Here is a 13,124-nt window from a genome sequence, read left to right on the forward strand (position 1 = left end):
CAATTATGTATAGTCTTAAAGTTATAATTCTTAACGTATCTTACCAATTTGATCGCCTTAATGGTTTTTGTTTGTGTTTGTGATAATTCTACGTTACTTTTGTTTTGTTAACGTATCGTAATTGAAAAGCCTTTATGGGTTGGAAGTTTCGTTCTATCAGATTGTGCAGTTTTTCGGACTATATATACTTCGTTATTTTTCATCTTTTAAAAGGAGTGAACAAAGTAAAACGTTTTTACTATTGTGCTGAGTTGTTTTTGTTAATCTTTGTTGTTTCTGCTCCTAGTTATACTAGAAGAGCTTGTTGAATCTTAGGGGATACACCTAATTTTATTCATTACGGTGTGGGCGAAATATCCTTAAGGACAATGTCTTTGATACGCCTGAAGCTAAACTTTTTATTCTCCATAATCATCCAATTTTTTTCAACATATTCTTCCTGAAGAGTCTTTAGAAAACAAAATTGCGGGATTTCAATTAGGTCTTTATATTTTTTTGGTCGAAGCTTCCTAAACTTTTCTATTTTTTGAAATTGATGTGGTGGAGATTGTAGCAATCAAAGTGGTGGGGGTATGATTTAATGGCCGAATATGTATAGTGTAGCTTATTTTCGTTTTATTGAAGAAGAATTACGGTGGATTTAGTAGAGATGGAGGCGGTGAAGTGAGGGAGGAGGGACCTGTTAACAAAAGAAGAAGGAAGCAAGAAGAAAGAAAAGGAAAGCGAGGAGGAAAAGCAAACCAAAAAAAGAAAGAAAAGTAAAAAAATACATTTAATAAAAAATCTTGCGAAAAAATAAAATTTTAATTTTCTTTTTTGATCCCCTCTCTCTCTTTAAGCAAGTGATATACACTCCATGCCATGTGGACTTGAAAGGGTCCGCAAAGTAAAAGGGTGCATTTGATAAAGTGCGACAATCTCAATGGGTAATTGTGTATTATACTTCCTAAAAATGAGGAATATTGATCATTTATGTGTATCAACAGGGGAAGAAACTACCAGTATAGAATCCTTGACCATCCATCAATATATTGAAAATCATCAGTCAATGTACAAATACTAAGAAAGATATAAAAGAAATTAAAACATCATTTACAAAAGAATAGGACATTTGATTGAAAATGTTTGGGTTGGGGGCAGCGGCTGTATTCCTATACTTTTATTCTTTTAAATCTCAAGTTGTCTATTATTAAAGTTTTCATCTCCAAATTACCCATCAATAGTTTTTAAAATTTCTGTAATTAATGATAATTTTATCCATTTTAAAATTAAAAAAATCAAACGAATTTCATGTTGGACCTTCATACTTTTATAATAGGATAAGTATAATCTATATATGATTGATTTTATGAAGTAGAACTTAGATGATATAATTATTCAGACTAATATTAATCTTGCACGTTTATTTATATAGAGAGTCTATTTTTACTCTCTATTAGTTGTGTTTTTAAAAATTGCTTTGGCTCTACAATTCAAGAAGCACGCCAAATCTATTAAAAAAGACATCACTTTGTGCCGAATTGTGAGGTTAAGAATACCAATTCATGTGCAAAAATAAAATTTTTTAAAAAAAAAACAAGAAGAAGAAAAAAAGTAGAGGAGTCTTTTAGATCTAAATAGATAAATAAAGATAGAAATTATTTAAGAGTAAAATGATAGTAACTCGTATGAATCTGCACATTATAGGAAAGATAATTCATAATAAGAGTAGAATAAATTGGGGATAAGGGCCATTCATTTTGTGGATCATATCAGATGAGATAAGTTGAAGTAAAAGAAAATTATCTAATGTTTGATTTGATATTCAAGAATCAAAGCTTAGTGCTTTGAGGGTATTAGTTTCACAAGACATGTTATTCATCTTATTGTCAAGTCCTTAGTTGTTAACTAAGTACACGTGCGGTACTTGACAATTCGCTCACGATCTTGCATAACTTGCTCACGTTCTTGCTATGCAAGTCAGCCTTACTACACTCAAGATCGCTAAGAGAATGGAAGAAAGAACACAAGAAAATTGTTAAAGGAAGCTTTGTATTAGAGAAAACTTGAATTGCTTGCTTGGTGAATTACAAATGAATGACCCCCTTTATATACTAGTCTCCTAGGGGCTAGTGTGTAAATATTAATTATTACACAAGTCCTTGATATTTACAAGATAAGGGCTTTCTCTAGAATTCTCTACAAGCTTAGAAGATTCCAAGGACTTTCCTAGCAAATCCATAAGGATCTAGGTTCTTCCTAAAGAAATGTCCATACTTCTCTAGAATCTTCTCACAAATGCTAGCCTTCTTCTTATGTAAGCTTCCACATGGCATTAATATATGCCAAATGGTGCCTATATAGTATGATGACATGGCGGGTCATCACACTCTCCCCCACCCGATATTGCGACGACCGCGGCGCAATGCTGCTGCATAAACTCTCGGATCTTATCTTTGAATTGCCACAAGTCTTCATATGGTTCCCACGTGGCCTCCTCTGGTGATTGCCCTTTCCAATGGACGAGGAACACAACGGTGACTTTTTTCCATTGTTTTCGTCTGGCCTGGTAATCTATGATAGCCTCAATCTCCCGATCATGCGAGGCAGTGATAGTCATTGGCGCTCGACTTGATTGGCCCCTACTCAGATCATCCTTATCTTCATGATATGGCTTAAGAATGCTGGCAAGGAAGACAAGATAGATCTTAAGATACGATGACATGTCAAGCTTGTATGAGATCTTCCCTACCTTGGCGACGATCTTAAATGGCCCCTCGTACTTGCGAATCAAATTCTGATGCATGCCCTGTAGTGCCTTGAACTGTCTTGGGTTAAACTTCACCATGACCATGTCCCCAACTCTATAGTCTGTGGGACGTCGCTTATAGTCCGGAAAATTTTTCATCTTCTTAGTTGCCTTATCCAAGTAGGACTTAGCAGTGTCGAGCTCCTCCTCCCATCCTTTGGCCATATGATAAGCCCCCAAACTCTTTCCCTCGAACGCGACTGGTAATGAATGTGGAGTTTGTGGTTGTTGGCTTGTGGCTAGCTCAAATGGTGTCCGCTCCGTGGACTCACTCCGCTGCAAGTTATAAGAGAATTGGGCAATGTCTAGGAGCCTTGCTCAATCTTTCTGATTCGCGCTTCCATAATGCCTCAAGTAGCATTCTAGTAAGACATTGACCCGTTCCGTTTGTCCATCCGTTTATGGGTGGAAACTAGTAGAAAAATACAGTTCCGTGACAAGTATGTCGAACAACTCTCTCCAAAATTTTCCAGTGAAGCGGGGGTCTCGATCACTGATGATCTGCCTTGACACGAATCACACTCCTAATTCAAGCCTAATGAAACTAAGAAATTTTAACTTCTGCATTCAATCCCGAAACCTATCAAATCAATTCCGATTGACCTTAAATTTTGCACACAAGTCATAATTGACATTGCGGACCTACTCCCACTTCCTGAATCGCAATCCGACCCCGATATCAAAAAGTACACTCCCGGTCAAACTTTTCCAAAACCTTTAAATTTTCAACTTTCGCCAAATGACCCTGAAATATCCTACAGACCTCCAAATCTACTTCTGGATGCGCTCCCAATACCTAAATTACCATACGGAGCTATTCCCAGACTCAAAATCACAAACGGACATCGATAACATTGAAATGCACTTCAACCCAAATTTATGAAATTCTTTCAAAATGCCAACCTTTCACAATAGACGCTGAAACGCTCCCGGATCATCTAAAACCCCATCCTGACATACGCCCAAGTCCAAAATCATCATACGAACCTGTTAGAACCTTCAAATCCCGATTCTGAGGTCGTTTACTTAAAAATCAAACCTTAGTTAATTCTTCCAACTTAAAGCTTCCAAAATGAGAGTTTTCATTCCAAACCAACTCCGAACTTCCCGAAATTCAATTCCGACCACACGCACAAGTCATAATACTAAAGTGAAGCAAGCCCCAATACTTTACCACGTTCTTAAAGAATAACTTGGCGGCTTCCTTAGCTATGCAACCCGGTGAGGCGGGCATGAAGGTGGCATATTTGGAAAATCTATCCACGACCACCATAATAGTACCATAACCGTCAGACTTCGGTAGGCAAGTGATAAAGTCCATAGTCACGCTCTCCCATGGACGCTCTGCAACTGGTAGTGGCTCCAAAAGTCCTCCGGGTTGTTGTTGTTCAACCTTGTCCTGTTGACAGACAAGACAAGTCTGCACATAGCACTCTATGTCATCTCGCATGCGTGGCCAATAGTAGACTGACTCAACCAAGGCCCTAGTATGACGTTGACCTGGATGACCAGCCTACATTGTGTCATGACTCTCCCTTATGATCCATCGTCTAATGTCTCCAAACTTAGGAACATAGACCCGCCAACCTGTGGTAAGTAGTAGGTCGTCTTCTATCCAAAACCGTCCCGTCTTGCCTTTGTTGGCTAACTCGATAAGCTGTTTGGCTGCTGGATCATGCCACATGCCTTCTTTTATAGCCTCCCAAATGTCCCATCTCACTGAAGTGATTGCAGTAAGCTCGGCTTTCTGGCTCAAGGCGTCGGCTACAACGTTACCTTTGCCCGGCTTATACTCCAGCGCATAATCAAACTCGGCCAAGAACTCCTGCCACCTAGCCTGCTTTGGTGTGAGCTTCTTCTATGTCTGAAAGTAGCTAGTAGCCACATTATCAGTCTTGACCACGACCCTCGACCCGAGCAGATAATGTCTCCATGTACGAAGGCAATGCACAATGGCAGTCATTTCCTTCTCTTGCACCGTGTAACGCCGCTCCGTCACATTTAACTTACGGCTCTCAAATGCTATGGGATGCTTATCCTGCATCAGGACACCCCCAATGGCGAAGTCTGAGGCATCTGTGTGCACCTCAAATGTCTTGGCAAAGTTAGGTCACGCCAAGACTGGCTCATCTGTTACATCTGCCTTAAGGCATTTAAACGCCTTTTGACAATGCTCCGTCCAAACCCATGGCTTGTTCTTCTTTAGCAACTCAGTCAACGGTGCGACCTTTGCTAAGTATCCATTGATGAACCGACGATAGTAGTTAACAAGGCCAAGGAAGGATCTCAACTCAGTTACCTTTATAGGTGCCTCGCACTCTTGGATAACACGTACCTTAGCCTCGTTCATGCGTAGCTCGCCATTGCTAATTACATGGCCCAAGAAGTGCACCTTTGATTGTGCAAACTCGCACTTCTCCCTCTTGATGTATAGCCCGTTCTCCCGCAAGACTTGGAAAACCTTCCTTAAGTGCTCTATGTGTTCCTCCAAGGTGTTGATGTAGATGACTATGTCATATAGATAGACTACCACGAACTGATCAAGGTAGGGATGAAAAATCTTGTTCATAAGGGTACAAAATGTGGCAGGTGCATTGGTTAAGGCGAAGGGCATCACCAACCACTCAAAGGCTCCATATCTCGTCACATATGTTGTCTTTAGCTCATCCCTTTCTGCAATGCGAACCTGGTAGTAGCCCTTTCGAAGATCCACCTTGGTAAAGTACTTGGCTTGCCTAAGTCTATCGAACAAGTCAGCAATGAGTGGGATCGTGTACTTATTCTTCACTGTAACCTTATTAAGTGCGCGGTAGTCTCTGCACAAACGCAGCGATCCATCCTTCTTCTTCTGGAACAATACTGGTGTGCCGACAGGTGCCTTTGATGGGAAAATGTGACCAGCATCCAACAACTCTTTCAATTGTTTCTTGAGCTCCTCTAGCGCAGGCGGTGCCATACGATATGGAGCAAATGCAGGTGGCTTAGCCCCTGGCTCTAACTCAATCTTGTGATCCACCTCTCGCCTAGGCGGCAAGTGCTTAGGCAACTCCTCGGGCATGACATCTTGGTTTTCCTCAAGCAACTTCTCTATGCAAGGTGGCACTATCTCTTGAAAATTCTTGTCTTCCTCTAGACTTGCAATGGTTTCCACAAACACCGGCTCCCCCTTCTTGATCCCCTTGACAACCTGAATGATTGAGAGTTGTGCTTGGATCTGTCCGTGTGGCATAGTCACTGTAGGTACCATGCAAACTCCTTCTCTCTCCGTAACTAAGAGACGTTGGAGGTAGGGGTCGATCAAAGTATGATAATGTCTAAAGAACTCTTGCCCCAGTATGATGTCAAAGATATCCATAGCGGTTACGGTAAAGTTTGTCATACCTTTCCAAGTTCCCAATTTGACACCAACTCCATTAGCTACCCCACGAGCATTTTGTACCTCGACATTCACGGTCTTGACGTGAGAGTTGTTGGAGCAAGCTTCAATTCCAGTCTCTTTGCGGCAGCCTCAGTCACGAAATTATGAGTTGCTCCAGTATCCACCATTGCACGAGCGGGCTTGTTGTTGATGGTGAGATTCACGTACTGATTGCCATTCTCGGTAGGTTGGATAGCTTGCTTTGTGACAGCACCACATAATCCGATCATACCCAATTGTGCGGTTCCCGAACTCTCTCCTTGCGGCTGCTTCTTCCGTTCACGGACCATGGCACTGAGGCTCTTGAGGTCGGGACAATTCCTGAAGCCGTGCGGCCCTCTTTATATGTAGCATCCCTTCTTCTCGGCCTGTGCCTTCTTTTCGGCGTAGTCCTGACGACCACTCGACTTTTTGGGATCTTGAGTCTTGGAGTATTGTTGTTGTATCTCCTTGCCTTTTCCACGGTCTCCCCCACCTTTGACATTGTTAACCTTTGACTCCTTGCCATTGCCTTTGTCGTGCTTGTCATGCCTGAAATCCATCAATGATTCGACCTCCACTATGGCTTGGTCTATATCAGTGACTTGTCGGCGTTGCAACTCCTACTTAGCCCAATTTTGCAACCCGTCCATGAAGTGGAACAACAAGTCATCATTGTTCAAGTTGGGGATTTGAAGCATAAGGGTAGTGAACTCCGTGACATAGTTACGTATGCTCCTTGTTTGCTTCAATTCCCTAAGCTTGTGCCTTGCCTCGTACAAGACATTGTTTGGAAAGAACTGTCGCTTGAACTCCGCTTCGAACTGATCTCATGTGCTAATAGTACATAGACCTTTATCCACGCCGACCATCTTCCTTCTCCACCATAGCATGGCAGTTTCTGAGAGGTACAATACCGCAATGTTGATCTTGGCCTCGTCGTCCCTCATTTTGTCATGCCTAAAGTAGTTCTCCAAGTGCCAAAGGAAGTTTTCCACTTCTTGAGCATCACGAACACCTTTGAACACCGGGGGTTTGGGAGCCTCGATCTTGGCCTCCCTCGTCACCACAACATTGTTGGCTGCCTCGGTCACGCCAGCATTGACATGCTCCTCGAGTGACTCTATCTTTGCCTTCATAGCATTGATAGCACTTAAAGCCTCCATGAGTATGCACTCTAAGGCAGTGATGGTTTGCCTTAGTTCCATCTCAGTATGTGTACGTCCCTCCAAGTCATTTCAGATACTCTCAATCTCTTCAAGAGTGTGCCCCTCAAGAACGCTAACGGTGCCTTCCACCTTCCCCAAGTGCAGGCCAAAGATCTCCACGGTGTCCATCCCCGCGTTCATCTTCATCACCCACTCTTTACCGAGCGAGGCGTCCTCTAGAAGGACCTCCAATTCATCCTCGCTCGCCTTAATGGCAGATGGTTCTTGGGATGTAAGCTCTTCGTTTGACACAACCTCAGGTGACACCTCCTGGCTCTTGTTGGTGACATTTCTCTTTTTGCTACGGCCGCTCTTGCCAGCAGCATCCTGAATGACGTTGGCTTGGGTGTTGGTAGCATTAATTTCTCCGTCGTTCGCCATTCCCTTAGTTGAAACCTTTGCTCTGATACCACTTTGTCACGTCCTTAGTTGTTAACTAAGTACACGTGCGACACTTGATAACTCGCTCACAATCTTACACAACTTGTTCACGTTCTTGCTATGTCAAGTCAGCCTTACTACACTCAAGATCGCTAAGAGAATGGAAGAAAGAACACACGAGAATTGTTAAAGGAAGCTTTGTATTAGAGAGAACTTGAATTGTTTGCTTGGTGAATTACAAATGAGTGGCCCCCTTTATATACTAGTCTCCTAGGGGATAGTGTGTAAATATTAATTATTACACAAGTCCTTAATATTTACAAGATAAGAGCTTTCTCTAAAATTCTCTACAAGCCTAGAAGATTCCAAGAACTTTCCTAGCAAATCCATAAAGATCTAGGTTCTTCCTAAGGAAATGTTCATAATTCTCTAAAATCTTCTCACAAATGCTAGCCTTCTTCTTATGTAAGATTCCACATGTCATTAATATATGCCAAATGACGCCTATGTGGTATGATGACATGGCGGATCATCACATTATGTACACAAAAAAACAATGCATTGATTTTTCATTCATCAAACACATATACATGCTGAACATAATATTTGGCAACCCAAACACATACATAAAAATTATCAAATTTTGGCAACTCAAATACATACATATAAATACCATATACTATTTGCATTTGGCAATTCAAAACTCAGACTAACACGAGTGACTATTATTCAGACAAGATGAGAACAACGGCAGCCCGGTGCACTAAGCTCCCGCTATGCGCGGGATCCAGGGAAGGGCCGGACGCAGCCTTACCGTGCATTTCTGCAAGAGGTTGTTTCCACGGCTCGAACCCGTGTCCTCTTGGTTACATGACAGCAACTTTACTAGCTACGCCAATGCTCCCCTCCCAAGATGAGAACATTGACGAGTAGAAAAGAAAAGAAATTCAGTATAAATACATAATCAATGTTTATTGGTGAAAAAGATCGACAGCTTGACACGAACTGCTAATACTAACTACGTTTATTCCTTCCGCATGAACCTTGACACCATATGCTCAGATTTCTGGAAAGAAAAGAAAATAGTGTTAAGCAGATTATATCACAGACAATGTGCTACAAAACCAAACTACAGAATCAATCAGATTTGATATAACTGCGTTTGGCAGTGACTTGATCACGCAAAATCTGTTCAGATGATCCCAGAGCTACACATTGAATATAGAAATGTTAAGAATTGACTCTATACACCTTTTTACAGCTCGTTTGTATGGTTGTTACTTGTTGTATTATATCGTATTGCTACTTTAAATACAATATTTATTTTGATTGTAACTTAAATTTTGTTATATCGTATCGTTAAATCCGCCGTTACGTAGCAAAAAAAAGTGCCACTTTATAATACGACCGATTTGGAATGGTCGCGTCGTTACCTTTTTTTTTCTCTCATCTTGCCTTTCTTTATTATCAAAAATAATCCTATTTTATCCTTTACCCTATCTTTTCTATAATAATTTTACCTCGTACCTTACTTTTTCTTTATAATATTGCAAGTTTATTCTTTATATTGTTGGTGCATGACATCATGAAACGACGACAATACAATCTATACAAACATTGTATACATCAAAAAGATACAGTACAATACAATACAATACTATACCATTATGAGACGATACATAATAGCCATCCAACCAAGCTGTTAATTAACATCCCACCAGTTGTTTAAACAGACAAGTCCCTCCAGTCGTACGATATCACACAGCACACTTTGCCTTCCTATGAAGATTTGAGTATTACCATGAAGCTTTGACTTGTATTTTGCAAGATTAGCTGATAAGAAATTTATTTTGGCTGTTGCAACTTATTGATGATATCTGATTTATGTGAACATATTACCCCACATTTGAACTTTAATATCCGTTTGATATCAACTATGTAACTTCTTGAAATTTACAATACGGACAGTTTTTTCAAAACTGTAAAAAAGTTCAGACAGAAGAAGAAATGCTAAAACTTTTGAAAAGGATGTGAGGAAAGCATTTTATTCTATTGATTGCTGCAGCGACGAGCTCTCTGATTAGTTAACTAAAGCACAATTGAGATCAGACACTCAGCACCGAAATTAAGCACCACTTTGTAGTGCTGGCTCATACAGAATATGCAGGTCCAGAAGCCTTTATAATCAGATCAAACAAACAAAAAATCAAGATCTCTACATAAGATGAATCTTCTATTTTCTCGTACTTTGTGGGTGGGAGGTGAGTGGGGCAGGAACTAGAAGGGCCTAGTGATTGGTCGTTTCTGTAGACAATAATTTGGAGAAACAAACTTTACAATTATGAAATGTAAAAGGAAACTAACCTGCTCAGTGTGTGGCAGATACTTTCCGTCAAAAGTCACAACAACACGATCCTTCCCATCCACACCTTTGACTTTGTCAACTGAGCAGAAAAAGTCTATAGCTGACATGCTAAACATCAACAGTCATAAGTAAAAAATCTCATGTATCAAATAAATACAAATATATCATGTGCAGGAAGCCTAGTGAAAGTGCGCTTGCATGTGTTTAACAATTAACTGTAACATAAAATCTCATGGAACATACACATATAGATCCTTATCCAAAAAAAAACATATATAGCTTGAATTATGTAGAGTAAATTGTTAAAATATCTGTGGAACTGGACACTCCATTTTGGTTGTGTATCACCATAAAGAACCAAAGAATTGAGATAAGCATTACTAGGGCATGGTCTAAGAAAATTAGAGCTACAGAATGAATACACTCCTAGAGCAATACAACACCTCAAGCCCGATAATAGTTTCCCATTTAGCTAACAGAAACTAGACAAAGTATGTCAATGACTCAGAATTGAAGATGGTTAAAACAAGATAAGTCAATGCAGCCAAATAAAGAGTGTGTTAATGGTTAGTTCTTTAAGATTCATGCTATCAAACTAAACAGAAATAGACAGTAGAATTTCTTTTAGCTCTTCCCTTCGAAATGTGGCCATGACTCATAATATCCTCTGCTCTTGTTTATCTTTTATAAATGGCTAGCCAATTATAATATCTTACTGTTTACACACAACATGTATGCAGCAGTGATGAATAGTTCATGCTAGTTGTATATACAATCTAGTTATGTCAAGTAGTCTGATTCACCAGACAAGATAAAGTCACTATATAGACCACAGGATTATAATAAGATTATGAAGGAGAATACACTAAGGGCATTGGTTGATGATTAATAAAGGCAAGGTGGACGAGCCGTAAAAAACTTTTCTTACATTTGACTCATCAGTTAGCTGTGAAATTGCAGTTGTACTTTTCTTTTTCAATATTAATCCATTCAATCGGGTAGAGGGTAATGGGGATGAGGCGGGTTTAGAAGAAAGCATACTGGCGGGTGAGTGCTAGAGGGAGGTTATTTTTCATCCTAAGGAATAGGATATCATTCCCAATCCCCTTAGCAAAAAACACTAAAGTCTAAACAAATGGCAGATAAGGAAGAAGGGATTATAATCCCCTTGTTATCTAGTTCATTATCCAGCGATTAAAAAACATTATTGCATAGCAGCTTGTTGACTCTAAACACGCCGTGCAAGTTCTAATTATCTTTGACTGGCTTCTTAATGAAACATGACTTGCAATAAACCAGAGATGAACTTATGCAAGTCAGAGGCGATTCATAAGAGTTCACAAGATCTGGCGCTCCTGAAGTTTAAAGGCAGAGAGCATTTCCAGAGTATGAATCTAAACACATGCACATACAAGAAAAGATTGTATAGCCAAATTTCTTTTGAATCAGTAAAATAAGCACGAGTATTTAATTAATGTGTTAAGTGGAGTAACTTACATGCCATCGCCAAATTCTTCGTTAATAATTTCCTTGATGCTCTCACCAAAATGCATGACAGCTTCATTCAATCTGTTGAAGAGACAAAATAGCCGAATTTAGTCTGACATGCAACTACACAAAGCTTTCCAAAAAACTTTGCCAAAAGGTCTCGCTGACAACTTCACAACACTTAAGCAATTAGCACTGATATATGTTGTTACCTAATAATCTAATGATTTCACAGGAACAATGAAATGGAAAGTCAGCAGCTTTCCCACATTCTGTTCCTTCTGTGTTTTCTCCTGCCCCGGTGTCTCCATTAACAACACTTTATGTGATGCTGGCGAAAGCAGATTCAAGGTTTAAAGACCGTGGGTACACCACTTAACATATATACATAATCTTAAAAAGCTTCTTTATATATTCTATATAAAGGTATATAGTCGAGCACAAAGCAATAAGTGCTGCACTGCTTATATTTTCGATCCGCCTCTGACTGCTGGACATGTGAATGTTATACAAGAATGTTTCACTTTCTAACTAGGAGTATAACTTTCATCCAATCTCTACATAAGAATCTCCAATTTCCTGTATCCCACATCTTCCTCTAGTTCTATCAACTATCATACACTATAGCAACAAAGCAATAAGTGCACGTGCAGCACTGCTTATATTTTCGATCCGCCTCTGACTGGTGGACATGTGAATGTTATACAAGAATGTTTCACTTTCTAACTAGGAGTATAACTTTCATCCAATCTCTACATAAGAATCTCCAATTTCCTGTATCCCACATCTTCCTCTAGTTCTATCAACTATCATACACTATAGCAACATTCTTATTAACTTGATTCAAGTATTAAGTAATCCACTTCATTGTATCTTAATTGTTCATTTTCTGCAAAGCTTTAATGTTGCTATAGTGTATGATAGTTGATAGAACTAGAGGAAGATGTGGGATACAGGAAATTGGAGATTCTTATGTAGAGATTGGATGAAAGTTATACTCCTAGTTAAAAAGCTTCTTTATATATTCTATATAAAGGTATATAGTCGAGCACAAAGCAATAAGTGCACGTGCAGCACTGCTTATATTTTCGATCCGCCTCTGACCGCTGGACATGTGAATGTTATACAAGAATGTTTCACTTTCTAACTAGGAGTATAACTTTCATCCAATCTCTACATAAGAATCTCCAATTTCCTGTATCCCACATCTTCCTCTAGTTCTATCAACTATCATACACTATAGCAACAAAGCAATAAGTGCACGTGCAGCACTGCTTATATTTTCGATCCGCCTCTGACTGCTGGACATGTGAATGTTATACAAGAATGTTTCACTTTCTAACTAGGAGTATAACTTTCATCCAATCTCTACATAAGAATCTCCAATTTCCTGTATCCCACATCTTCCTCTAGTTCTATCAACTATCATACACTATAGCAACATTCTTATTAACTTGATTCAAGTATTAAGTAATCCACTTCATTGTATCTTAATTG

At 39.6% G+C, this 13,124-nt stretch overlaps 2 protein-coding genes across 4 annotated transcripts in view; both read right to left on the bottom strand.

Annotated features, from left to right (window-relative positions):
- Positions 1 to 629: 629 nt before the first annotated feature.
- On the bottom strand, positions 630 to 6,017 carry LOC142162021 (uncharacterized). The gene is made up of 4 exons (XM_075218320.1): positions 5,583 to 6,017; positions 4,740 to 4,826; positions 4,376 to 4,646; positions 630 to 679 (listed from the first exon to the last, which is right to left on the bottom strand). Exons 1-4 carry the CDS (start codon positions 6,015 to 6,017, stop codon positions 630 to 632), a joined length of 843 nt encoding a protein of 280 aa, XP_075074421.1.
- Positions 6,018 to 8,415: 2,398 nt separating this feature from the next.
- The window catches only part of LOC107801183 (cyanate hydratase), a 6,707-nt gene continuing 1,998 nt past the window's right edge, over positions 8,416 to 13,124 (bottom strand). Inside the window, exons 2-5 of one of the 3 annotated variants that reach the window (XR_001651600.2) lie at positions 11,637 to 11,708; positions 10,139 to 10,247; positions 9,438 to 9,553; positions 8,416 to 8,840 (exon numbers count right to left, since the gene is read on the bottom strand). Coding sequence is in view for 2 of the 3 variants with exons in the window: in XM_016624472.2 (XP_016479958.1) it covers positions 8,799 to 8,840; positions 10,139 to 10,247; positions 11,637 to 11,708 (223 nt within the window). In the remaining variant the exon portion in view is untranslated. Of the gene's footprint in view, positions 8,841 to 9,437; positions 9,554 to 9,679; positions 9,952 to 10,138; positions 10,248 to 11,636; positions 11,709 to 13,124 lie in introns of those variants that run through there. The other 2 variants (XM_016624472.2, XM_016624480.2) reach the window with 2 other exon arrangements.

Source organism: Nicotiana tabacum, chromosome 7, assembly GCF_000715075.1.
Source record: "Nicotiana tabacum cultivar K326 chromosome 7, ASM71507v2, whole genome shotgun sequence".
Lineage (NCBI taxonomy): Eukaryota > Viridiplantae > Streptophyta > Magnoliopsida > Solanales > Solanaceae > Nicotiana > Nicotiana tabacum.